The sequence below is a fragment of the Hylobates moloch genome, unplaced genomic scaffold, assembly GCF_009828535.3.
Source record: "Hylobates moloch isolate HMO894 unplaced genomic scaffold, HMol_V3 SCAFFOLD_18, whole genome shotgun sequence".
NCBI classification, from domain to species: Eukaryota; Metazoa; Chordata; class Mammalia; order Primates; family Hylobatidae; genus Hylobates; species Hylobates moloch.
The window spans coordinates 39,975,610-40,001,441 of record NW_026652293.1 but is presented as its reverse complement, the minus strand read 5'-3'; the positions used below and the strand labels follow the sequence as shown (position 1 = coordinate 40,001,441).

Genomic DNA, 25,832 nt, shown 5'->3' with positions numbered 1-25,832 from the left:
AGTGTCAAATAAGTAATTTTTAATAAAATATTTCTAAGATATGAAGACAGTTAAGAAAATAGCATGCTTTTTAATAATTGTACTCATAAGGAAATGGATCATTACGTTGTCACAAAGAATGACAGTGAGCAGAAACAGCCTACTAATCCCTCTTAGATAAGTATTTAACATAGTTAGACAGACACCCTCTCTTCTGTTGAATGTAGCATTAATCATTAGAAGTGTAACTTTACACAGCATACCTGTTTCTGATATGTCATTGTTGTTAAAAAAAAAAAGCAAACTATTTTGTCAGATACGGTGCTTCAGAAAATGACTCATGTAGTTGTGTGATTTACATAAATACAGTTATTTCCCTTTTTATTGTTTTTTGTTTGTTTTAATAGTGTTTAATAGTAGTGTGGTCCTTTTACATCCATGAAGCTGCATTTGAGGTTAGTGATTCATTCATTTTGTTTTGCAAAATATCAGTATAATGAACATACTTGAATTTGAAGTATTTTTAAGCTTTGAAGGGATCTTTTGGCTCATCTACCTAAACTGAAGGCACAACTCTTTCAGAGAAGGGTTTTCTTATAAGGAATGGGCTAGAAGTTTTCTGCACTAAATAAGAGCTGAAGAGATAACCTCTATTAAAAATTGGAGGTTAAAATGATGGAATGTATTGCCGTCTTCCAGTATTCATAAGAACTACCTTTAAAAAAATTCATTTTCTTTTGCTATGTAGCTTCTAGCTTGAACTGTAAACTACTGAATACTTATAAAGTGATAGCAGCTCAATTCATTGCACAACACTCGCTTCCCACTTTCTCCGTGACTCAAAGGCCTTCGAAGGCAAAGAATGGGGTTATTGAAGGATGGCAGGCAGATTTCGCTAAGTAACAGGTGGAGGTCAAAGCAGTTTATTTGTGGGATGAACAGAGTGCAGAGATGAAAAAGCAAATGCTTTGCCATAATAAGATTTAGCAAGAAAATGCTGACGACATGAAGCCTCAGATTCTAGCTGACAGAACCTTTTCTCGTGTTCATTACTTGATTTCACAGTTCAAGCAATTTGAAGAGGGCTAAATTTTTCTTTCTTTTTCCCTTATGAAATGTTTCAATCAGTTTCACATTTTTACTTTAGCTGGGTGCCCTGCTTGTATCCAAGGAACACTGGAACTAATAGAGCTCCAGCACAGGCGTATCCCAAACATGGACCCTTGCAGACTATGCATCTCTTTCCAATTAAATTTTATCCATAGGACCCTTAAACTGTAGCTCTCTATCATGTTTTAACTGACAGAAGAGAGTATATTTAAATAAATACTTAAGTTCACGTCATCAAGGCTAATGTTAAATGCCAACGAAAGTATTCATAATGGTGTTTACCAAGCTTGGACACTGAGTTACTTCCAGCTTGTTGGAGATGGAGAGGAAAAGCTTTCATTTTTTTCCCATTATACAGTTCTATATTTGTACAGTGAATATGTTTCGCTTTTGGAAGTTTAAAAAAAAAAGACTAAACATGCTGAACAACACAAAATAAGGTTTATCTACTGTTGTACATACAGCATGACCAAAAAAGTAAAAAGTGATTTGGTATCATATCATATAGACCAGAGCTGTCCAATAGAACTTTCTGCAGTGATAGAGATGTTCTGTGTCTATAGTATCCAATATTCTAACCATGAGCCACATATGGCTACTAAGCCTCTGCAATGTGGCTATGCTGAGCAACTGAATTTTTAAATTTATTTAATTTTAATTAATTTAGATTTAAGTAGCCACATGTGGCTAGTAGCTACCATATTGGGCAGGGCAGATATAAACCAAACATATGTATGATTGAGTTTTTTGCTATTCAGCTGGATATCTAAGGAGAATGAATAAAACATTATGCTATTTTATACTATATGTATTGTTTATGCAAAGAAATAATTTGGTTTTCTCAGAAATGTCTTCTTTATCCTCAGTCCTTCTGTGAATGCGTATAATTGCTATGTTGAGCCAAAGTCAGTCCTTTCCTGAACACATGGGGGGATGGGGTGGCTAGGGGGCAGATGGAATGGGTAGGGAATCTCCAACCTCTTGTAAGTGTATGGAGCATGTAACACAATTTTTTTTATTTCAGTCCTGTCACTGGGGTGTCTGTGTTTACCTTGAAAGGAGAGGAAATCCCCCAACTAGTCAAGAGATTTTATTTTTGGCCCAGAAACCAGATTTTTATATGACATTTTCCTTGTGTCTATTCTTTACTCTCTCTGGTTGTAAATTTTCACTCACAAATGAACATTTGGAATATATTACAGAACTCATCGTTTCTTTCCCCCTGAATAATCCATGTAATTTTTACTCCATACTCCCATTTTTTAAAAACTGAAGAAATCACTGGTGTCCCCAAGGCATTTAAATTACCTGAACTTCTTTATGATGTGATAATTCTTTGGGGATCCTTTTAGCTCATTTTCAATGGCTGCTTATAGAGTAAGAAGGATAAACCTCAGAAGCTATATTAACTTTCATTTATGCTCTCTATCATAAAAATGATTTTAAAACATTTTTATTCACTGAGAAAGGCTAAAAGTCAAAATAGTCTGTTTTACCTTTTTATCGTTGAGTATGCTAATCATAAAAAATTATATTACAATGAACCCTAATGGATTTTATCGTTAGGACACACATCTAACAAACGTGCAGTGTCTTCAACGACCTCCTTGTATCACTCAGCCTGTGTTTATGCTCACAAGAACAGAATGGTCCCTTAACCGTGGGATTCTTCTGTTCAGTCACAGCCTTTATTTGGCATCATGGTTAGAGATAATCTAATTACAAGGTATACTTTAAATGGTTCTAGAAAGGTCTTGTTCCTGCCTGTGGGGGAATTACTAGAGTGCAGTATAGCTCTGCATCTGGAAGAGATGTGTCTGAGTGTAAATCTGATGATGGATGATTTGCAAAAGATGATACTGGTACTCAGCATTCATCCTGGGCTTGAAAATGTCACTGAAATGTATGCGGACACCATTAGTCTGATGGACATGACTGGGCTGTCTGTTCCCCACACTTAGATCTAGTGAAGTAGGGGAATCTGAATGCCTGAGTGTAAAAAAGAAGAGTCACAAAGCAGTTAGCATCATTAAGACTTGGAATGTTTGCAAGAAGAAACCTGTTCAAGTGTCATTAATAGTTCAGATTTAAATCAGCTCATGATAGGTTTGTATTGATAAGATACATAAGTAGTACTCCCCCGTGCCCTCACCCAGAAGTAGGGATCTTGGTAGCATGGTACACTGAAAGGAGCAAGAGCTTTGGTTTCCTGGGTTCGAATCCTGGCTCCTCCACTCACTGATTGTGTAGCCTCTCACCTTCTTAAGGACTGCTCTGCCTCAGGCACCCTCTCTCCTCTGAGTCATGGCTTTCTGCCTGTCTGCTGGACCATTCCCATCAGTAGACAAGCATGCTGGACTCTCTCCCACCTTCAGAAAGCTATCCCTTGCTTCCCTCCCTCTTCCTGTAGCCACTACCCTATTTTTCTGCTCTCCTCTGCAGATTCCTCCTTCATTTCTTGGAAGTTGACTACACCATTTCCCCTGTTTCTTCACTTCCCATTGATTTTATAAACCATGCTATCCTATCTTCTGTGTGCCTCACTCTTCTGGAACTCACTTTTCAAGACTGTCAGAAACATTCATGTTGCCAAATCCAGTGGACCCTTTTCTGTCCTCATTATACGTGATCTCTCAGTGGCACTCAACTCAGTTGATTGCAGCCTTCTCCTTGAAACACTTCTTAGTTTCTATAAAGATATACTCTCCAATGAGTTAAATGCCTCAACTTTGTTGCCTGTTTTGATACTGACTTTAGACACTCGGGGGCCTTCCTTGATTTTTACAAATTACCGAATTCTAAATAATTGTGTGTGTTATAGCCTGTGGTTAATTACTGCATTGTAATATATAGTCTGGGCTTGGACACTATCAACAAGTCTTAAGAGGAGAATTTTTGTCCTTTCTTGTTATAGATAGAGAGATATAACATGGTTTGCAGGAGGCTTTATAGAAGAAGCAACTTGTTGAATAGGCAAGAGGCCTATTGTAAATGTAAAACATTTATATACTCTTGCAACTCAACATCTGGGGTCATTATCTTCTTCTAAATCTATGTGATATTTGTTTTGTGGAGGTTCTGTATTAGAATTGCTGATAATTCATTCAGTGTGTGTTTGATAAAATCCTAACTGATCCTTACTAAAGCCAAGAAAAAACTTTGATATATAAGACAAATGATTCCTAGTATACTTCAGAGTGGTTTTTTTGCATACACTTTTGTATCTGATATGCCCTTCCTTTTTTTCCCCCTTTGGATAACCAAATTTAAAACTTCAGCTATAAATATACTTTATTGACTTAAATAGGACACTGTTTTCATAGTATACTAGGGAAACTACATGAGGGTTTTATAAAATGTATGCACTTGAGAACCAGAGAGACCTGGATCTGCAGTACAATCTAATAGCTGTATGATCCTAGACAAATTGTTTAACATCACTTATTATCTCATTTCTGTAATATTAAGTTATTGGTAGAAAGGATAATAATACCTACCTATCTCAGATGAAAATGTAAGGATTTGGGGAAACCCTGTATCTACTAAAAAAAAAAAAAAAAAAAAAAAAAATTAGCCAGGTATGGTGGCATGTGCCTGTAGACCCAGCTACTCAGGAGGCTGAGGCAGGAGAATCGCTTGAACCAGGGAGACAGAGGTTGCAGTGAGCCGAGATCGCACCACTGCACACCAGCCTGGGTAACAGACCGAGACTCCATCTCAAAAAAAAAAAAAAAAAAAAAAAACCCAAAAGAAAATGTAAGGATTTGAGATATTTATAAGTACGTGGCACATAGTGGGTACTCCATAATTTGTAGCTTTTATTATTTTCAGCCTGGTTTTTGGATGTGATCGATATGCAGAGATTTAATCTCTGTAGCTGCCTCCTGCCTCTCTTGAGGCCACTTGATGGATGAAGGCTTCCAGTTGCCTTTAAGCCTTTAAGTTTGGTGTAATAGTTGTTCTGGTAATAACAGTTATAAAAATAGGTTGTTGGGAATTAGATGATGACAATTAACAGGACACTATCCAAGTCATGAACAATTAAACTTGTAACATTTTGGGGTCCTCTCTAACCTGCTTATTGTATTGGATTTAAAAACTCAAGTGCTGAGGTTGCTTGCTTTCAGAGTTTCTCTCCGTTTGTGACTATAAATGAACATTATTGAAACTAAACTTTTCTAGTCTTGACTTTGTCACTTTGAAGAAAAGAACATACACCAGTTATATCTTCTCTGACAACTGGAATTACATCTCCCAAACTCCTGCGACAGACAAGATAAGGTCCTGCTGTCCCGAGCAGCACTTACCAGGGATACTTTTAACAGGAGAATGAATTTTTGGATAGGTGCTCTAACAAAGTAAGCACTAACACTGAGAAGTTACAGTTCCTTTTGAAAAATCCAGCATGTTGTTTGGTTGTCACCGGAATAATTATAGTTTATGGTGATCCTTCCCTTCTCTTCCATTCCCATTAATGTTGTAGCTCCTTTGACTCCTAAAAATATCCCCTTTAAGAAGATACCTAAGGAAGAAAAAACAGCTTTGTACTTCCTAATGATTCCTGCAGTGTTTCCTTTACTATTGTCACTACAGAGTTCTTGGTCAAAGTGTTTGAAAAATATCATAACTTGGGAGTAGGGGAGAGGTGAAATTAAGTATGATTGGTTTTCCATTTTCTTCTTTTTATTTTATGTAATATCAAATTGCAGTGAAAAATTACTTAAAACAAATTTTAACTTCTTAGGGGAGACCCCGAGAATTTGTTTTGAGTTTTTTTTCACGTCACTCAATCTAATTTTGTTATTGACGTTTCTTGAAAGAATCGGGAGAAGTAGAAATTTTCAGAAGTATTTATGTCCCTTGAAAATTACCACTTTTTAGTTCCTTTTCTAAGAATACGTCTTACTGTTTTCTCTGGGTGACTAGGCTAGTGGAAGACTGTACAGCCTAGGGTGGATTAGGTAAAAATAAGGGAAACTTTCAGAATTATAGAGAGTAATAATTGTACAGTAAACATCTTTAATACACACATGTCTAGCATTGCAATCGTCTTGTATTTGAATATCATGTTTGTTTTCTGTTACTGCAGAACAAATTTTCACAGAGTTAGCAACTTGAAACAACACACAGTTATTAATATTACCTCACAGTTTCCATGGGTCTGGAGCCTGGCCACGGCTGAACTAGATCTTCTGCTCAGGTCGTACAAGGCTGCAATGAGAATTTTGTTCAGACTCCATTTCTTTCTGGAGCTCAAGGGCCTGTTGCAAACTCTCGTGATTGTTGGCAGAATTCAGTTGCTTGTGGATGTGGGACTAAGGTCCCTGCTTTCTGAAAGCTAACTGTCAGCAAGGGGCCCCGCTGAGCTCCCAGAGGCCCCTGCAGTTCCTTGCCATGTGGCTGTCACAGGCCCTTTCACAATATGGCAGCTGACTTCTTCAAAGCCTGAAGAAGAATCTCTCTGACTTCTAATTCCTTTTATACAAGGCTCCCCTGATTAGGTCAGGCCCGCCAGGGATAATGTATTTTTCCTTAACTCAAACTCACCTGACTGGGGACCTTAATTATATCTGTAGGAGTCTTTTGCAATATAACATAACCTAATCAATATAATCACCTTTGCGGTATAATATAACCTATTCACAAGAATGACATTTATCATATTCACAAGTATCTCACACATGCAAGAGGAGAGGATTATATAAGGCATCATTATACAACACTGGGAACTAGGAAGCCATCTTAGAATTCTGAGTACCACAATTTTTTTTTCAAGATAAGGTCTCTCTCTGTTGCCCAGGCTGGAGTGCAGTGGTGTGATTATAGCTCATAAACTTCTGGGTTCATGTGATCCTCCTGCCTCAGCCTTCTGAGTAGCTGGGACTGTAGGCATATACCACCACACTCAGCTAACTTTTTTTTTTCTGTTTTTTTGTTGTTGTTTTTTTTTGAGATGGACTCTTGCTCCGTCAGCAGGCTGGAGTGCAGTAGCATGATCTGGGCTGATTGCAACCTCCGCCTCCCAGGTTCAAGCAATCCTCCTGCCTCCACGTCCTGAGTAGCTGGGACTACAGGCGCATGTCACCACGCCCAGCTAATTTTTGTATTTTTAGTAGAGATGGGGTTTCACCATGTTGGCCGGGATGGTCTCGATCTCTTGACCTTGTGATCTGCCCACCTCGGCCTCCCAAAGTGCTGGGATTACACCGTGTGTAATCCAAAGTGCTGGCCTCCCACCATGCCTGGCCTCAGCTAACTTTTAAAAATTAATTTTTTGTAGAGATAAGGTTTCACTATATTGTCCAGGCTGGTCTCGAACTCCTGGCCTGAAGCAATCCTCCTGTCTCAGCCTCCCACAGTGCTGGGATTATAGACATGAGCCACCAGCCCAGCCTGACTACCACAAATACCAATGATGAATTTGAAGGAATCTTTGTGAATAGTGCATTTGACCTGTATTTTCAAGGTTTTCTTGTCGAATTTTGCACTTACAAGTGCCTCCAGAGATGAAAGCCGCTACATGACTAGAATCCCATATATGTTTGCCCTTGTCTACTGAACACAATTTGGAATGACTCATGTAGCTTAGAAAAAAAATGGCAGACTAGAGGGAAATTCAAAATTCAAAAATTTTGGATGTTTAGAAAACCAGTGACAAGCCACAGGCCTTCTTGACATGTTTCTCCAATTCTATTCTCATTGGGTTTTTTTATACCAATCAAAAGGTTGAAATGCCCCATTGAAACAAAACATTATGCGAGATTTCTGCTTCTCATTCTACAAAATTCTTTATTTTTCTGCATTGAACTTCGAAGTAACATTCCATTTCCTCCAGAAAAGGGGTAGGATTACTTCATCTGTAATCTTTTTTAAAAAATCTGGTACTTCTAGAAGATACATTGAAATTAAAGTTTTAATTCATTAAAGGAAAGCCAATCAGTCATTAATCCATACAGTAATCTTGTAACAGTTGTGCATAAATAATTGGCAAAAGAGATTTTAAAAAGAAGTTTATTTTTAAAGTAATGTACAGAACCAAATTTGATTTCAAAAATAAAAGCCAAGATTAATGTTCTGTAGCTTTTAACAGAGAGCAGTTTACTAGCATTTTGGAATTTCATCTGATCAATTAAATATATAAAACAAATTAACCAAAACATACATTATGCATGTAGAGAAAATATTAAAGTGTATAGTAAGGAAATGTGCTCAATACGAGTCTTTAAAAATTGAAAACACAAAGTAATTTTGAGATTCGTGACAGCCTTAGGGTTCATATTACTTGACTGTGATAAATTTAGAAGATTATACATAGTTTGGCTGGTTGTTCCTGCATGCTGACAGTATTTCTTCCCTCTTTAACCCTTGCAAAGAAGATTTAAATTTTGCTATTTTTGAACTCGTTTACCAACTTGGTCATTCTTGATACTTGTTATTGCCCAAATTTTACTTGTAATTCCTTTTAGAAGCATAAATAGTGGATTTCAATCATGTCAGTATTTCTGCAGTATTTAGAATGGCATGAATTAGAAAACATGAATTTTTCAAAGAAATCGTAACTTTTTCATGAGTCCAGCCATTTGTTATCATCAATAAGATTAGTTAGGATACTGGATTTCATCAGTGATTCCATTATCTGAAAAAAAAAAAAAAAAATCTGCCACCTTTAAAGTTTTGATTTTTGTTTTAATTATCCGTTCTGTTTCTGTTTTATGACATGTAGTTCAGGCATTGGACTAAAGTTAAATCAGTGGAATGGTTGGCAGCCTATAAATTGGTCTACACAAAAAGGTTTAAATGAGTTGGGAGATTGTTTACATTTTGGTAGCTTTTTATTTCTTTCATTTTTTTTATTTGAAATCTCCTCCTTAGTGTAATTACATGATGATACCTTAGGTTAGGTTACTTGCAGTGAATGTTCACCCAAAATCTCAGTGCATCCTACATTAGAACTTTGATATGGTGTGACTGGTTACTGATTCAGCAAGCAACAAATATAACTAAAGTCACTTGACTTAATTACTTCATTTTTAATTCAAATCACATGGATATTGATCTAGAAAGGATCTGATTCAAATTGTCAAATTAGTATGAAATCACATACCACTCTATGTTGTACTTATATCTGACTATGCAAATGTGTTTACCAATTTTTAATTTTTCTTTCTTGGGGTTAAAATTCTAAGCTTTGCTGTGTTTAAGCATCTATTCAAGAAGCTACAGATAAAGCTGAGACCTGCACAAGTAGTTTAAATATCTTTTCAGATCATTTGGGTGTTTCAGACCCTTGGAGATCTTGGACATAGAGGGGAACAAAGCAGACAAGGACTCTGTCCTTATAGAGTCCGAGTCACACTCAAAGGTCATGTTGTAGAATTGCATTAAGGAAATCTGTCATCAGACATAATAGGGACATATTTAGATACAGGCAAAACTAACTAAATTTCTGGAAAGATCTATACCTATAAAGTGCTTGGCACAGTACGTGGTACTCCATAACAGTTACATGTTAATGTCATTATGATTTTCATTACTTACTTTTCCAGTTCACCCAAATAATTCTGTGGTCATGGGCAGAACACAGCACATGTAAACATGTATAAGTAAAATGGAATTTGGTTCTTTTAACATCAGTGCAGACCAGTTTCATGCTACAACCTTAAGAGAGCCCAAATTTGTCCCCTGATGCGGAGACTAGGAGTCCTTTCTTTTATTTTTATATCCAAATTTTCATTGTTTTAATTGGCACCCTACCAAACTGATAGATGCCTCCAGTTGGGTATGTCAGCATGGTTGCTGAGAACATTACAAATCCAGTAATTACAAGGAACTGTTTCTCCATTATTTTCTTCCCAAAGCATTTTCTATGCTGGAAATGCTGTGAAAACCTTAGACGCAATAATAAAAGTACTATTTTTAAAAATAAGCTTTTATTGTATTAACATGAAAGCAATATATGTTCATCACAGAAAAGACAGGTAAGCAAAACGAAGGCAATGAAAATCACCCAAATTCAATACAGAGAGAGAACTACCATTATAGTTTATGCATATTGCCTTCCAGTTCTTTCTCTGTGCATTGAAATAGCCTTTTCAATGGTGTCATACCGTAACATCCCATTTTGTAATTGCCTTTTTCAATTAACATTGTATTATAAATGTTTTGCCACGTCATTACTCTTTTACAGTATTGTTTACATTGGTTATACCATACTTATTTAACCAGTCCCCAATTGTGGGGCATTTAAGATTTTTTTACTTTTCTTTTTTCTTTTTTTCTACTCTAAAGAATTCATTGAATAAACAACTAAGTTGCCATTGTTGAGGGTATTCTTATGTTAAAACAGCCAAATTATTTAAAATATGGAGAAAGTGATTTGGTGTCAAAGCAAGGTAACCAACAAGATGAATCGATTGCATGTGAAGTCTTCATAAGCATAGATGGTCTCCTTTTTGGGAGTCCCAGAGGTCACAGACACAAGCAGCAACTTCTAGAAACACTGGAAAAGTTGAACCCTGTATTATTAGAGAGGACCAATAACCCAAAAATGGACTGTGATTAATTAGAATAAATTGAAATCAAATACAGACTGACTTATCAGGGGACTATTCTGTCACCTCCTTGTTCCTGTGACAAATGCAAAGCAATTCAAAGCATCTTTTTCATTCACAGGTGGATTCCTCTTTTTGTTTGTTTTTAATTCTTTAAATGTTATCTTTTGGGTTGGTTGCACAAATCATTGTTCCATGAATTAAAGTGTACTTACCAGTTGATCCTTCTTACCAGGAATGCCATCTCCAACCACACTGAAGAAGTCGGAGAAGTCTGGTTTCAGCAGCCCCTCCCCTTCACAGACCTCCTCCCTGGGAACGGCGTTCACACAGCATCACCGACCTGTCATTACAGGACCCAGAGGTGAGCTGCTCCACAGGCACCCTTGGTTGTGCTTATATCATGGCCTTTGGACCCAAGTAGCAAAATGAGAGACAATGAGGACTCCCCCTGAACACTCGTGAGGCAGTGAGTGTTCCAATTTCTTACCCTTGGGGGCAGCCTTGGAATTTTAGAGACCAAAGAGATTTGGCATCAAATTTTTTGTCCTTTCCTAAGGCGAAAAGGGACCAAATCTGTTTTTTGTTTGCCAGTGAGATTTTTGCAGAAGGATGGGAAGTAACTTGAATTGAACCAAAATCAAATCTGTTCTACAAGTTGTGTGTGTGTGTGTGTGAGAGAGAGAGAGAGAGACAGAGTGTGTGTGTGTGTGCGTGCACACGTGCATGCATTGGGTGAGTATATTTCTATGTGGTCAATTACCTGTTTTCAAGTAGTAGCTTTTTCTCATCCCTGCTGACTCTCTTTCCATAAAACCTGATTTCAATATGTGGCATTTTATGTTGAGGTTGTTTGCATCAGGGTGTTGACGAGCAGTATTCCTTCACTCCTTTTGAAGTGGCAGATAGTTTGTCTGGTTTTCATTGCAATGTTTTCATTATTTTTGTCTCATATGCTTTTAAGTTTATTATTAAAATGTGTCCACAAGAAATATGATTTGTATTTCGCATTAAAGACAAGCCTTAAGCCTCAAGAGAATGTCAGAAAATCACTTAACTTGATCTTATTGCAAGATAAAAATATTTATTATTTTGTTTATGAAACTCCCACAGTAGGAGTACGAATAATTGTAGCCACATTTACTTTCCTTTATCAGATTTTCTTTTAGGTAGGTCTGTGATCTACCAGCTGGTTTCATAAAACATCCTAGAAAGTTATGATCTCTTGTCTGCTTTGACATATACCTGGGGAAACATGTTTCTTGCATTAATCTCAATGTTAGCCCCACCAATCTGAATCCCTTTATGAATGTGCTCTGTGTGCATCTCAGGGAAATGTGGCAGGTAAGAGGGCTGTCCGGTGCACACATGGGAGTTATAGTGAAGAAAGTAAGCATTTTGACCACTGTGGGAAGCAACTTTTTTATCCATAATTATGAAACTTACTTGCTTCATCTTTAAACATCTTGTGATCATTGGTAGAACTTTCTCAAGATCCCTTCTTTCATTTGTGTGTATGTGTGGTATAATCAGAGAGGCTTACCATCGATATATAATTTGAAAACCTGCATCAGAATTAGATTATAAGGTCCCAGAATGAGGCTTATTAAATAGTATTAAGATATTATCCTCATAGTTAACACTCATTGAGCATATAAACTGTAGTGGGGGATCAGAGATATAAAGCCCTTTTAGTCAGAATATTTATGGCCTGAAGGAGATGAGGCATGTGTTGTTTTTCATCTGTTTGGGGTCAAGTTAACATATTCTAAATGCTAACTGAATGGTAAAAGTTCCTGCAGGAGCTCGGTATTGGGGGGACCATGGAGGTTCATTCACTCTTTAAACAAGGATTTACTGAGTGCCCCTATAGACGCTGGGACCAGTGGTTCCTGTCCTCACAGAGCATGTTATCTACTGCAGAAGAGAGGCACACAAAGAAATAAGCAAGTAAAAGATGATGGGCCGGGCACAGTGGCTCACGCCTGTAATCCTAGCACTTTCTGAGGCGGGCAGATCACTTGAGCTCGGGAATTCAAGATCAGCCTGGCCAACATGGTGAAACCCCATCTGTACTAAAAATACAAAAAAAAATTAGCCAGGTGTGGTGGCACACGCCTGTAAATCCCAGCTACCTGTGAGGCTGAGGCAGGAGAATCGCTTGAACCCAGGAGGCAGAGGCTGCAGTGAGCCAAGATGGTGCCACTGCACTCCAGCCTGGGCAACAGAGCAAGACTCCATCTCAGAAAAAAAAAAAAAAAAAAGAGACTTCAAAGTATAAATAACATTGAAGTCAAATCTTAAAAGATGCCTAGATAAATGGAGGGCAGTCCTAAGCAAAGGAAAGATTTGTAGTGTGGTAAGTTAGTAAGAACTGAGAAGAACAGTATGCCAGCAATCAGGAGAGCTGGGTAGGCTCCCTCTTTTCCTTCCCACTCACCTTCTGGGTTTTTTAATGTCCTCATCAGTACAGTGGGTACAATACTAATAATGAATGACCCTTTCCTCCCAATCTTGTATTCTTATACAGAAACAACAATAAAACAGTATTTGTGGAGATTCCATGAAGAGCATAATGCAATCTGTATATATTATCATTAGTCAGTAAATATTAAGAGTGTCTAATGTGTGTCTTGCCTTAAAACTGTAGTTCTAGAAATTATTGTCATGAGCACTTCCATATGGGTACAGGTTGAGAGCTTCTTCATGCTAGATGACTAAGCACGTTTTCTAAAATGACCCACGCTGGGTTGAACCAGAGTGGACCTCCTTAGCTCACAGCATAACAAGTTCCAATCTATTCATATTCATTCATAAAATTGTGTTTGAGGAAAAGAGAAAGATGCCTAGTGTAAGAATTATGGAATACCAAAGATTCTTTGTTTTCACCAGAATTCAAGATGGCTCCCAGCATCCTCGGCTCTCCTTTCTGGAAAGTCTACTCAGGTACCCGTTCTTACCGTGTCCCACCCCGCTTAGTGGTCTGGTGAAGGGAATTGGAGTAGTTGAGATGAAACTTCAGTTGCCTCTTTGTGGTAAGAATCATAAGAATTGAGATAGGCTAACGTAAGACATTTTTCTGGCTAAGATATTTTTAAAAGGTTGGAATTCAGCCTCATTATTTATTTGCTATGGGTACTGTAATTTCCTTCATTTCTCTCTGAACTAGTTGGAAAGCTAATGCTTGGAATGATACCACATTTGGGAGTAAGACTTGGTGTTTTAGGAAGATGAGGCCAAAATTGAGGAGGAAGAGTATAGCTGCAAGAGTCAGTGTGGAATTGATGTCACATGTGTGCATAAAGGAGATTTCAACCTCTGACACTCCTTGTATTGGGCAAAGTTGCCACAACCCAAAATAGTAAATTATTAGATAATCCAGAGAATCAAACTTTAAAAGGGTCTTGAAGAAAAGAAAAGAATGTCCTTTATCAGGTCCCCAGGGCATGGGGCAGGGATCACAGAGGCCGTTGACTGCTCTCTGGTTAGCACTAGGTTGCGAGGCTTCTGCTGCCTTCCCTAGCATTTATCACAGGAATGCCTCAACTAGACTAGCACCAGTTAGTAAGCAATAACTGTCCAATACACATCCACGCTCAGAATGGAAGTGCGATTTTACAGAGCTACAGCAAATCAAGGTCACCTCACTGAAAACATAAGGGCCTTACTTTTTGGCTGCAAACATAAGCTACATTTGGAAATTTCATGGCCACCTTTTACAAAGAAAATCTCTCTCTTAAGATTGCAAAGCAAAGGGAGAAACACAGGGCATTGAAGGGAGGTAGCATAGCACAGCGGTTGTCTTTGTCTGTTTTGACTGCCAGAACAGAACACCATAGACTGGGTGGCCTATAAACAACAGAAATGTATTGCTCACAGTTCTGGAGGCTAGAAGTCCAAGATCAAGGCTCTGGCAGCTTCTGTGTCTGGTGAGGGCCCACTTCCTGGTTCATAGATGGCATCTTGTTGCTGTGTCCTCACATGGCAGAAGGGGCAGGGTCGCTCTCTAGGGTCTCTTTCATAAAGGCACTAATCCTATTCCTGAGGGCCCCACCCTGTGACCTAATCACCTCCCAAAGGCCCTGCTACCTATTACCATCACACTGGGGGTTAGGATTTCAAGATATGGATCCTAGAGGGCCACAGACATTCAGCCTATAGCAGTGGTTAAGCACAAAATCTCAGGAGGTCAGATAGGCTGGCGTCTGAATCTCTCCTCTACTTGGCACATTGCTTTTCTCTCTGAACCAAAAGTTTCTCATCTCTAACTCAAAAGAATTGTATTATGTTAGGAGCAAAGGAAATCATGTATTTGTAGTCATTTGCACAGTGCCTGGAAGTACAGTATGCACGCAGGTCATACAATTAAATAATCCTTTTTCACCCAGGCTTTGAAAGTATCATGCTGTCCCTATTGCCTTCACCCAGCAACGTTCTGCCCATCCCCCAGATCAGCTCAAGCACTACTTTCAAAGTCAAACCTCCTCTCCTCCACCCAGCTTGCCATCATCTCACACTGCTTAAGCTCCTGCTGCCTTTCGTGTCTGCACATTGACTCCACCAACCTCATCTGGCCTTGTTAGTTAATCTACATGTCTGCTAGAGGAGAACCTCCAAAGGGAAGGATCTCTAACTTAGACATTTCACTATCTTTGTTGTGCCTCACACAGTGGGTTTTATGCTCAAATATTGGTTGAATGAATAAAAGTAGTCAAATTGCATATAAATGCACACAGGAGACATTTATCCCCTCTCTGACCCTGATGAGTTTTCATTTCTTCAGAAGAGCCAAGGGTGATAAATGTGTGATAGTTCATGCAGTACTTCCTTGTAAGAAATGTCCAAGATGTGGAAGAACCATGGCATTGCATCCAAAGAAAACTTATGCAAGATTCTCTAAGTAGAGCTTTGCTATTAAGAGCTATGGGCTTGCTTTATGTTGTTCTAACCACTTCCCTGTTTACAGTATAAAGGTAGAGACATGTGGTTTCTTAAAATGAATCCCCTCTCTGATATTGGCTTTCTTTGTGGCTTTGATAAATCACTTAACCTTGTGGCCTCAGTTTGGCCATCTGTACCACGGGGACAATACTTTACCACCGGTTTCTCCGTGTGGTTAGAATTAGGTAAAGAGGTTATTTGGGAATATCCTATCGGTAGGGGGAAGATATTAAATTTCAGTAGAGGCATTTGTACATTGTTATACATTAGTATAATTACTGTGCACTTTAAGCTGAAAGATTGGGCTTTCAAAGACTTTCTTTTACCACTACTTAAAATTGTAACCTTAATAAAGTATTTACTCATGATTTGTCTTATTCATGATAATTGAAAAAAGAAATCTTTCTTCATCCCTTTGCCTTTTCAAGAATTGTAAGTTTGCCTAGTTGATGATCTGAAGGGTCTAACTTGTTAGAGAATTATTTAGAGTAATCATCAGTTACATCTTAAAGTTTCTTGAAGGTTTAGATCTTCTTGAAACTTATCTTTTTGCTTAAAATCTTTGCTATTTTGAAGAATTAAGAAGATAATGAATGATACTTTATTTAAATACTCTGCACTAAGTAAAGCAATTCTGTGCCTTAGAGATTTAGGAACAGGGAGCAGCCTACACGATCCACATTGGGCAGCACAATTGAAAGTAATTGAAAGAGTTATGGTCTGGGAATCTTTTGGTATAATGTGTTCCCAGTATCAGTGAAGATTGTTTTTGGCTGAAAGTAACAGAATATCTGAACAATGGCTTAAGAAAATAAGGAGTCACATTTTTCTCATACAAAAACAAGTATGTGGCTAGGTATGGTGACTCACACTTGTAATCCCAGCACTTCAGGAGGCTGAGGCAGGAAGCACTTGAGGCTAGGGGTTTGAGACCAGCCTGGGCAACACAGCAAGACCCTATCGCTAGAAAAATTTTTTTAAATTAGGAGAACATAGTGGTAGACACCTGGGGTCCTAGATACTCGGGAGGCTGAGGTGGGAGGATTGCGTGAGCCCAGGAATTTGAGGCTGCAGTGAGCTATGATGGCACTCCAGCCTGGGCAACAGAGAAAGACCCTGTCTCAAAAAACAACAACAAAAAAAAGCAAGTATGTGATTCAAGGCTGTTAGGGTGGCACTTGCAGTGCCATCAGGGATTGAGATTTCTTCTCCTAGCCATGTTTCAGTGGGTTGTTTTTATGAGGTCACAGCATGGGCGCTGCACCCCTGCCTTATGACTGCCAGGCAGAAAGAAGGGAAAAGGTGAGGGCAAAAAGGACCTGTCAGCTTATCCTGCCACTTTTTCATAGGATCTTCTGCAACACAATCAGACTATGTCCCATGATCACCTGTAGCTGCAAGGGAGGCTGGAAACTCTAAATTTTTAGCTGAGCATATGGCCACTCTCTATAAAAATTAAGGTTTTATCAGTGGGTAAATAGGGGATAAATATGCTGGTTGACAGTTAGCAACATATTCCCCATTATTTTTACAGATGAGAAATCTGAGCCAGAACCAAGTCCAGAAATCAAGTCTTCAGTTCAGTGCCTTTTTCACCATGTCAGTAGTTTCTACCTTTTTCTCCCCCAACTGGGAGAAATTAACTGCATTTATTTAAACAATTACTTTGTTTTCACATTTTTTTATGAGTCAAAGTCATAACATATCCATCTAGATCTTTCGATAATCGTAACATAACCTGTGCCATCACACTGAGTTTTTTTTTTAATAGCAGCAATAAACTAATCACTTAGCCTTTTTTATTAGTCCATAAGTCCTTGCTACTGGTAAATTCAGGGTTTCTCTTAGGTGCACGCCACTTTAGAGACAATTTTTGAGGTCAGTTTGGCTTTTTTCAATATTGTATTAGCTTGCGGATACCTATTACTATCTGGGGACCCACTAATTTTTTTCCACAAATATTTCTCAGGCTCTTACAGTGTACAAGATGCTCTAGTAGCAGAGTGAACAAGAGAAGCATGGATTCTGTCCTTAGAGTGCTTGCCTCCTGGAGGACGAGAGGACAAGGAAACCAGCAGTTGCATTGCTGTGCTAGAAGCACAGGGTGCGGTAGAAAATGAGGGGAAGGACATCCTTGTGGACAACTACAGTGGCATCTGGCACTATGCAAGTCCAGACACGCAGAAGACCTAACCGCTATTGTCAAACAGTTTGCCTTCACTTTATGGGCGTGCAAAACAGAACAACAGCAAATAAATCATGCTGTTAGATAACTAAGTACCGAAGAATTCAGACATACAAAATGCAAACATGAGGTTAAACCCCCACCTCTTTATGAGTCAAAAAAAAAAAATACACGATGGGAGTTTAGAAGTAAAATTGCCTTGGTTCCGAAAATACGCCTAAGATACACTAAAGCAATCGCCTTATAAACCAAAGATTTATTGTGCAGCTTTCAAAGAATCATTCCAGTTTCTGTTTGGAGAGATAGTCAGAAGTTTATATGCTCTATAAACCTCTCTAAGTCCATGATCCTCCTGGCCCAAACAGGGATCTTGCTCTCAGTGATGAAACATCTGAGGGTCTGAAGTTAACAGTATCTCCCAGTTTGGCCAAGAAAAATATACTGCAGAGAATTATGAGAATTAAGATCACCTTTCAGGAAGTTGGGGTCACCAAGAAAGGTTAGAGGAGTGTGGATTCATAATATGCATAGACAATAATAGAGGAGCGGGGAAGGAGAGGTAAAATAGGAGGGTGACAGTCATCACTAGATGGCAGGGCCTATTAGGGCAAGGACCACATCTTTATCATTTATCTCTGAATCCCTCCGCCTTGTGCCCGGCATAAGGAAAGCACTCAATAAATAACTGTCAAATAAATGAATGATTGAATGCATGGATTTGATTGAAGAAACAGAAAGTTTGAGAATAATAGGAAGTTCTTTCCTTCTCCACTGTGTAGTAATATAATATTCAAATGCATGTATTCAGCAGCACATAGAAAGAGGCATAGCATGTTTAAGTGCTCAGTATATATTTGATTTGTTTATTTGTTTGTTTGTTTGTTTTGAGACAGGGTCTCTCTCTGACACCCAGGCTAGAGTGCAGTGACTTGATCACAGCTCACCGCAGCCTCGACCTCCTAGGCTCAAGGGATCCTCCAGCCTCAGCATTCCAAGTAGCTGGGACTACAAGCGCATGCCACTATGCCTAGCTAATTTTTAAATTTTTTTTTGTAGAGACAGGGTCTCACTATGTTACCTAGGCTGGTCTCGAACTCCTGGGCTCAAGCAAGCCTCCTGCCTTAACCTTCCAAAGTGCTGGGATTACAACAGCAAATAAGTCATGCACTTAGATAACTAAGTACTGAGGATTTAAGACATACAAAATGCAAACACAAGGTTAAACCCCACTTCTTTATGAATCAAACACACACACACACACACACACACACACACACACACACACACACACACGAAGGCAGTTTAGAAGTAAAATTGCCTTGATTCTGGCAGGCATGTGCCACCATGCCCAGCCTAATATATGTTTGGTTTTAATGAAGATCTACCTTGATAGACCTTAAGAGAAATGAGCTCAAAATTATTTGGTCCCCTATTTGTAAAATATTTGCTGTGGCATTTTAAGTTTTTCTCTCCAAACTAAGGTCTCTCCAGAAGGAACGTCCCCTGGCATTTCACTACTACTGTAATTGTGGCACCCCCTCCCCTAGCCTAGGCCCCCAAGTGCTAGGTTTGTTCATCTTTCTCCTATCACATCCACAAACTTCTTTGCCTCTTAGGAAAGCTTTTAACTTAGTTGTAGAACATGCTGGTGATCCACTGAATCTAATTTGTCTCTCCTGGTTTAGTGCAATTGAATCATCTCAGGAAAATGAGAAGCAATTAGGTACCTGTTGCTAACAAGGCGCTGAAATAATCTGCCAACAGACGCACGGTGTTTATTTATTACTGGAGTATGTCACTTGAGAAAACATTACGTTGCCTTTCTCCAAGAAGAATCGCCAGAATTGATTTTCAAATGCAGGCCTCATAGACCTAACAAGTACTACCTTTGAGGAGCATGGAACAGAGAAGCAAGAGGCCTTGTGAGCCTCGTTCTGGGTTAGTTCAAGTGCCAGTGCCTAGCCTAATGGGCAGCGTTGTGGATGGGATTCGAAGTTGCAGGACACTAAAGAAAAAAAGCAGCTTTTTTTCTTTTTTTTTTGCAAAGGTCCTTTAAGTCCCAGTTCAGGAAATTATTAAATTCATTAGCCAGATACTTAGAACCAGCTATTCCTGCCCAGCCAAAGGAAAAAAGAGTGCCAGCAAATGTTTTAAAACCACAACTAAACAAAAGTCAGGAAGCGTGTAATTAAAACTGTACCTTTATTGTATTGTAAAGAGTTTCACTGTGACATGGAAAATATTTAAAGGAGAAGGCTGTTTAGCTAATTTGTCTGCAAGTGAACTGCCTAGTGGAGAACTATCCTAAATTAACTGTAAGGCCACCCACCGAGCCACCCTCATAAAGGGCCATGGCTGCTCAGCTTGGGTTTGTGTAACATTCAATAATTACTAGATAAATGCACAACTAAAAGCTCTATTACACTAATAATTTGTACTGTGATAGATGTGTGGGACACCCTGCTGGGTTAATTTGTCATCCCTGCAGCACACTTCTAAAGAGAGCTCTTCCGTAGTGGAATCATGTTAATATGTTGTCCCTGGGAGGACAGGTTAGAGCAGTGAGACCACTTGGCTCCTTAATCTCTTAAAGAGGCAAAGGGCCTCCAGGGTGAGTGCTGAAGAGAATAGGGTGATTAACCCAGGGGACCTGGATTTAAACTCATCTTCACAAAAGAAGCTGCTTTCCCTTGGAATTCCTTTGCCCCTTTCTCTCTGTCCCTCTCAGTCACACGCAGGCCTGTGTGCCCCACTGGTGCACGTGTGCGCACAGGCACACACAGGCATAGACCACGTATCCATACATAGTGAAGGCAGTGCTTCTGAGCAAGGTTACTTAGAAACCCCCTCATTTTAAGACTTCCTGGTATCGTGCGCTTGGACTGTACCTCGCATAATCAGATAAGCCCTGTTCTTTATCTAAAGTTGATTCCATGTATAGACTCATTATTTATTTTCCTTTTTTCAGCATAGAATAAAAAATTCAAGATTGAACTTGTATCTCCTCTTTATGTGGAATGGTTTCTTCTGCCTCTCCCTCTCTCTGTCTCTCTCTCTGTCTCTCTGTCTCTCTCTCTCTCTCTCTCTCACACACACACACACACACACACACATATACACACACAATTACTGTTTTAAATATGAAGCTCACATTTAAGCTTCAGTGCAGGGTTTTCAACCTCCCCTATTGACAGAACCATAAATCATGTTAAAGTTAAGTGAATTACTATAGCATGGGACTGTAGCTTTAACAATGTTTATGTAGTATCAGCTTATCATCCATGTAGGAAAGGAGGGGTGAGTGCTGATACTGGAAATGGGAATGTATGGCCCTATTAATGTGCTTGCAGTATCACTAAGAGTCACCCATTCCAGGCTGCATCCTTTGTGTTATTGAAACTAGCATATTTAATCACCCACACGTATGGAATGTTTTTTAAACTTCATATTTTGGCAGTAAATTTACATTTGCCATTTCTTCATATTGAATGGTAGCTGCTTTTTCCCCCTGAAAAAAATTCCTTTTTCTTATGCACAAAACACATCTCAGGATCATCAGAATTGCCAGCTGCTATTACAATAATAAGGGGCCTATGAGCAAAAAAAAAAAAAAAATCTGAAAGCAAATAAATCGTTTGACCTCTGAAAAATAAATGGGAGCAGCAGAGGGCAATGAAAAGAGCGTGGGCTTTGGAGTCAGACAGAATAGAATTTAGATCCTGGATGGCCACTTGGGATCTATGTCAGCTTCTCCAAGTCACTTATTCTCTGCTGGTCTTTGTTTTCCCACCTGTCCCAAATTGGAAGGGCTTTCTGGGAGGGCAAGTGAGATGACTCATGGAAAAAGCTCAGTATACAGTAGGCATCCAATACATACATGTTCATTATCTCTCAGATTCTCCCATCCCCGTATTGCTGTTTGTTTTTGTGTATTTTTGTATGTGGTTCTCTTGCGATGATTCTTTCGTTCCTCACTCCCCATCCCCAGTTCTCTCTTTCTACCTGCTCGTGGTGGTCCAGAAGGAAGAATGTGTCCCCCTCTCGGGGAGAAGCCATATTTGCCTAGAAGAGATGTGGCCTCGGGGACGTAAGCAAGCCCTGTTACCCCTCCCATCGCTCTTGTACACTTGGAAGCGCGGGGTGGGGGAGCCTTTCCAGTGGAGCAGGCAGCCCCTCTTGCGTAAGGGGTAGCTCCTTAGCCATGGTCTAGGCTTTGCTCTGACCTGCCTTCATTCAGGTATGGCTCTTCCTAAAGGGATATGCACCTTTGTTGTTTACAAGAATCTGTTGTTTGTAAGAGTCAATTTGGCAAATAATTATTGGGCGCTTATTATCTGCCAAGCACTGTGCTGGGCCCTAATGAACAAATTAGACCAGCCAGTCCTGCTCTTCCAATCTAGCAGAACAGACAGATATTGGACAAATGATTACACCTGTGATGAGATTAATATGCAGGGAATTAAAGAAGATGGAGGAATACTATAGCAAGCTGTTTGAAATATTTGCAGAGATTTGGATGTACTTGTGTCAGGATGTATGGGTCTTTTTTGTTGGTATGCAGTGTGAATTTTTAGAACTTTGGTATCCCTGAGAGATATGTCTAGATCTTTCTGAATCTCCACATTTCTGAGTTATCATAGTAAGAGTTGTGGAATTGTCACATACCAGGTCATGAACAGTAGATATGTTAACACATATTTGTTCTAGTGAAAGATTCTTACAAATGAAAGAAACCCAGCCAAATTGCTTTGCCTTTCCTCCACTCCCCCAGAAGCAAGTAATGGATTAGTTTATGTAACTGAAAAGTCCAGGGGTATATGGCTGCAGGCAGACATGGAGTCAGTGTTCAGATGCTACCTTCAGAAAGTTCTTGCTCTCTTGCGCTTGCTCGCGCTCTCTCTCTCTCTCCACCCCTCTCCCTGTCCCTCTCCCTCTCCCTCTCTCTCCCTCTTTCTCTCCATGTCTCTCCCCCTCCCCAACCCCACCCCCACCACCCCCACCCAGGTCTGCTATTCTCTGTGTGAGCTTTATTCTTAGGCTAAATATCCTCAGACTGTGGCCCAGATAGTGTGAGCAGCTCCAGGCTTAATTTCCACCAATTTAATAATCCCAAGAGAAAAAAGAGCAACTTTTCAACAATAGATCTAGGGAAGAGCCTACTCCTGGATGCTTATGATTCTGATTATCTGGGTTTGGGTCATTTGCTCACTTTTAAAACAACCCTTATGTTTAAAAGACAATGGAGTGCCTCATTGGTGTGACCCAGCTTCCCTGTCCACCCATGGAGTCAGTGGGTTAAGTCCACCCTAACCACATAGGCTGAGGCTGAGGGACAGAGAGTTCCCCAAAGAAACATTAGAGCTCTATTTCCAGAAGAAGGGGCGAAGAACTGCTGGGCAGGCAAAAATAATAGCTACCCCCAGGAGATAACAGCAAAGCTGGCCTGAGCACTGGCCAGTGGGCTCCGCTTACTCACTAGCTGTGGCTTGTTCCTGCAGTTAGCGTTTGCAGAGCACAAGAAAAACCCAGGCCTATTTGTTCATGCCACAGACCCCCAGGGTCACTTGAAAACAGTTCGGCTCTTGATTCTCAATTAGCTGGTGTTGCCTCATTGCATTGTATAATCCAGATTACTTTTCATGTATCTCAATTTATTCTAAAAACAATCCTAAGAATATTAAATAACCCAGAGTCTAGCATGCTGTTTGGCACACAGTAGATTCTCAACACATTTGTTGAATGAGTGATTCTACTATGAATGACGCACCTGTGTACATTAATTCTAATCCTCAGAAAAGCCTTTTAAATCGCGCTATTCTTTCTCCCCTCCCCCCCCAGACAGAGTCTTGCTCTGTTGCCCAGGCTGGAGTGCAGTGGCACAGTCTCGGCTCACTGCAACCTCTGCCTTCCATGTTCAAGCAATTCTCCTACCTCAGCCTCCTGAGTATCTGGGACTACAGGTACACGCCACCACGCCTGGCTAATTTTTTGTATTTTAGTAGAGATGGGGTTTCACCATGTTGACCAGGCTGGTCTCGAACTACTGACCTTGTGATCTACCTGCCTCAGCCTCCCAAAGTGCTGGGATTACAGGCGTGAGCCACCATGCCTGACCAATTGCTGCTACTATTTAAAGATAAGAAATTTAAAGATAAGAAAATGTAGGTTTGGAAATGTTAAATAACTTTGCCCAGATTAACACAGGGAGTGAATGATTTTAAAGCCAGAAGAGTCAAGCTCATTTTGTAGTAGAAGACACTAAGGAATATAGGAGGCTGGCATCTTGCTAGTCGATACCCAAGCTGGAATGAAAACTTGGTCCCCTGACTTTAATCACTAGACTGATTATTCTGTTGCTTATTCCATTCCTTGTGTGAAGTTTACCCACAGTAGGATTAATCTTCAAATCCTATGGGGTGAATTTAGGAAGATACTTCAAGTTCAGGAGGATGCCTTGAAAGTAGTCTTTGGCTGGGAGTGGTGGCTCACACCTGTAATCCCAACATGTTGGGAGACCAAGGCAGGCGGATCATTTGAGTTCAGGAGTTTGCAACCAGCCTGGGTGACAATGAAACCCCATCTCTACTAAAAATATAAAAATTAGCCGGGTGTGGTGGCACATGCTTGTAGTCTCAGCCACTTGGGAGGCTGAGGTGGGAGGATCGCTTGAGCCCGGGAAGCAGAGGTTGCAGTGAACCTAGATTGCATCACTGCCCTCCAACCTGGGTGACAGAGCAAAACCCTGTCTCAGAAAGAGAGAGAGAGAGAGAGAGAGAGAGAAGTAGCCTATGCTTTAGTAATCATGTTGCACAGAAATAGAGGCTTCCATTTCAGTATAAATCTGACAATTTGATGGAGAGAAATGCTGCAAAATAACCCATGGCTTTATGTTCGTTATGAGATTTGCTTTTCTGTCTGCTTATTTTCTGTGGGTTTTTTGTTTTTTTTTTTTTTTAATGCAGGGAAAGACTTGCAGCAGCCTAGATCCAGCACTTGGTCGTTATCTAAGAAGCATCTGCATGGCTCTTGTTTTTTGAAGTCCTCTTTCACAGGACTGCAGTTTGTAATTCCATTTCACTTCCAACAGGTCATTGGATGATTCCCTCCCTTTTTCTGTTAATCTCTGGAATCATCCAATCTATGGTGGTTAGTTTTCTTCTTAAGTAATTGTTTTGATTTGTTTTTCATTCTTCATTTAGTCTCACAGTAGTATCGCTTACATGTTACGTAAAAGTTCAAGTTCCCCTCATGGAACTGGATTCTTGTCAACTTTGCCTATTAAACCATCACGCTAAATATTTCCAATAATCACAGCTGTTGCGTGGCGTTTGAACACATTTCACATCAGCCATCATGGAAGCTTAGGCAATTAGTGTGAGAATATGGTCAATTTTGATTCAAAGAGGCCCTGTCGGGACAAAGGCTGGGGCTCTATTTCACAGAGCTTAAAGTAGCACACTCAGGGTTTTTTAAACTCTAAATATTACAGTCTCCCCAAAGCCAAAGTATCTTAAAGACTGAGTCTAGATATACCGTATAACTTAATATCCCATAAACATTTTTAAAATAATTTGTTTTAAAAAGCTTCCTTATTTTGATTTTTGAATTTTAATTTTATTTTTATGGATCAGTTGTACTATTTGTAAATATAATCCCAGAGACTGAATTCTATACATCCACTAGAGCTTAAACTAGATGAGCTTCAGAGAATATTTAGTTCAAGCTGCTTATTGTGAGAAGAGAGACTTAGTGAGAGAGAAGCCACCCACATTTATAATATGCCAGGTAGTGGCAGAAACTAAGTGAAAACCCAAGTCCCTTTATCTAGGGAAAATAGTCCTAAAAAATGCCCTAGATCTTCTGAAAAGCATTTGTTTCTGTTACTGTTTTTTCGTTTGTTGGTTGGTTTTTTAGATATAGGGTCTTGCTCTGTCACCCAGGCTAGAGTGCAGTGGCATGATCATGGCTCACTGCAGCCTCAAACTCCTGGGCTTAAGCAATCCTCCCACCACAGCCTCCAAGTAACTGGGATTACAGGCACCTGCCACCACACCTGGCTACATTTT

General features: G+C 39.6%; 1 protein-coding gene across 6 annotated transcripts in view; it reads left to right on the top strand.

Annotated features, from left to right (window-relative positions):
* NFIA (nuclear factor I A) overlaps positions 1-25,832 on the top strand; it is a 390,911-nt gene that overhangs the window by 298,179 nt on the left and 66,900 nt on the right. For all 6 annotated transcript variants that reach the window (XM_032136492.2, XM_032136490.2, XM_032136493.2 and 3 more), the window contains one exon: positions 10,876-11,004. In XM_032136492.2, the coding sequence (XP_031992383.1) occupies positions 10,876-11,004 (129 nt within the window). The remainder of the gene's footprint in view (positions 1-10,875; positions 11,005-25,832) is intronic.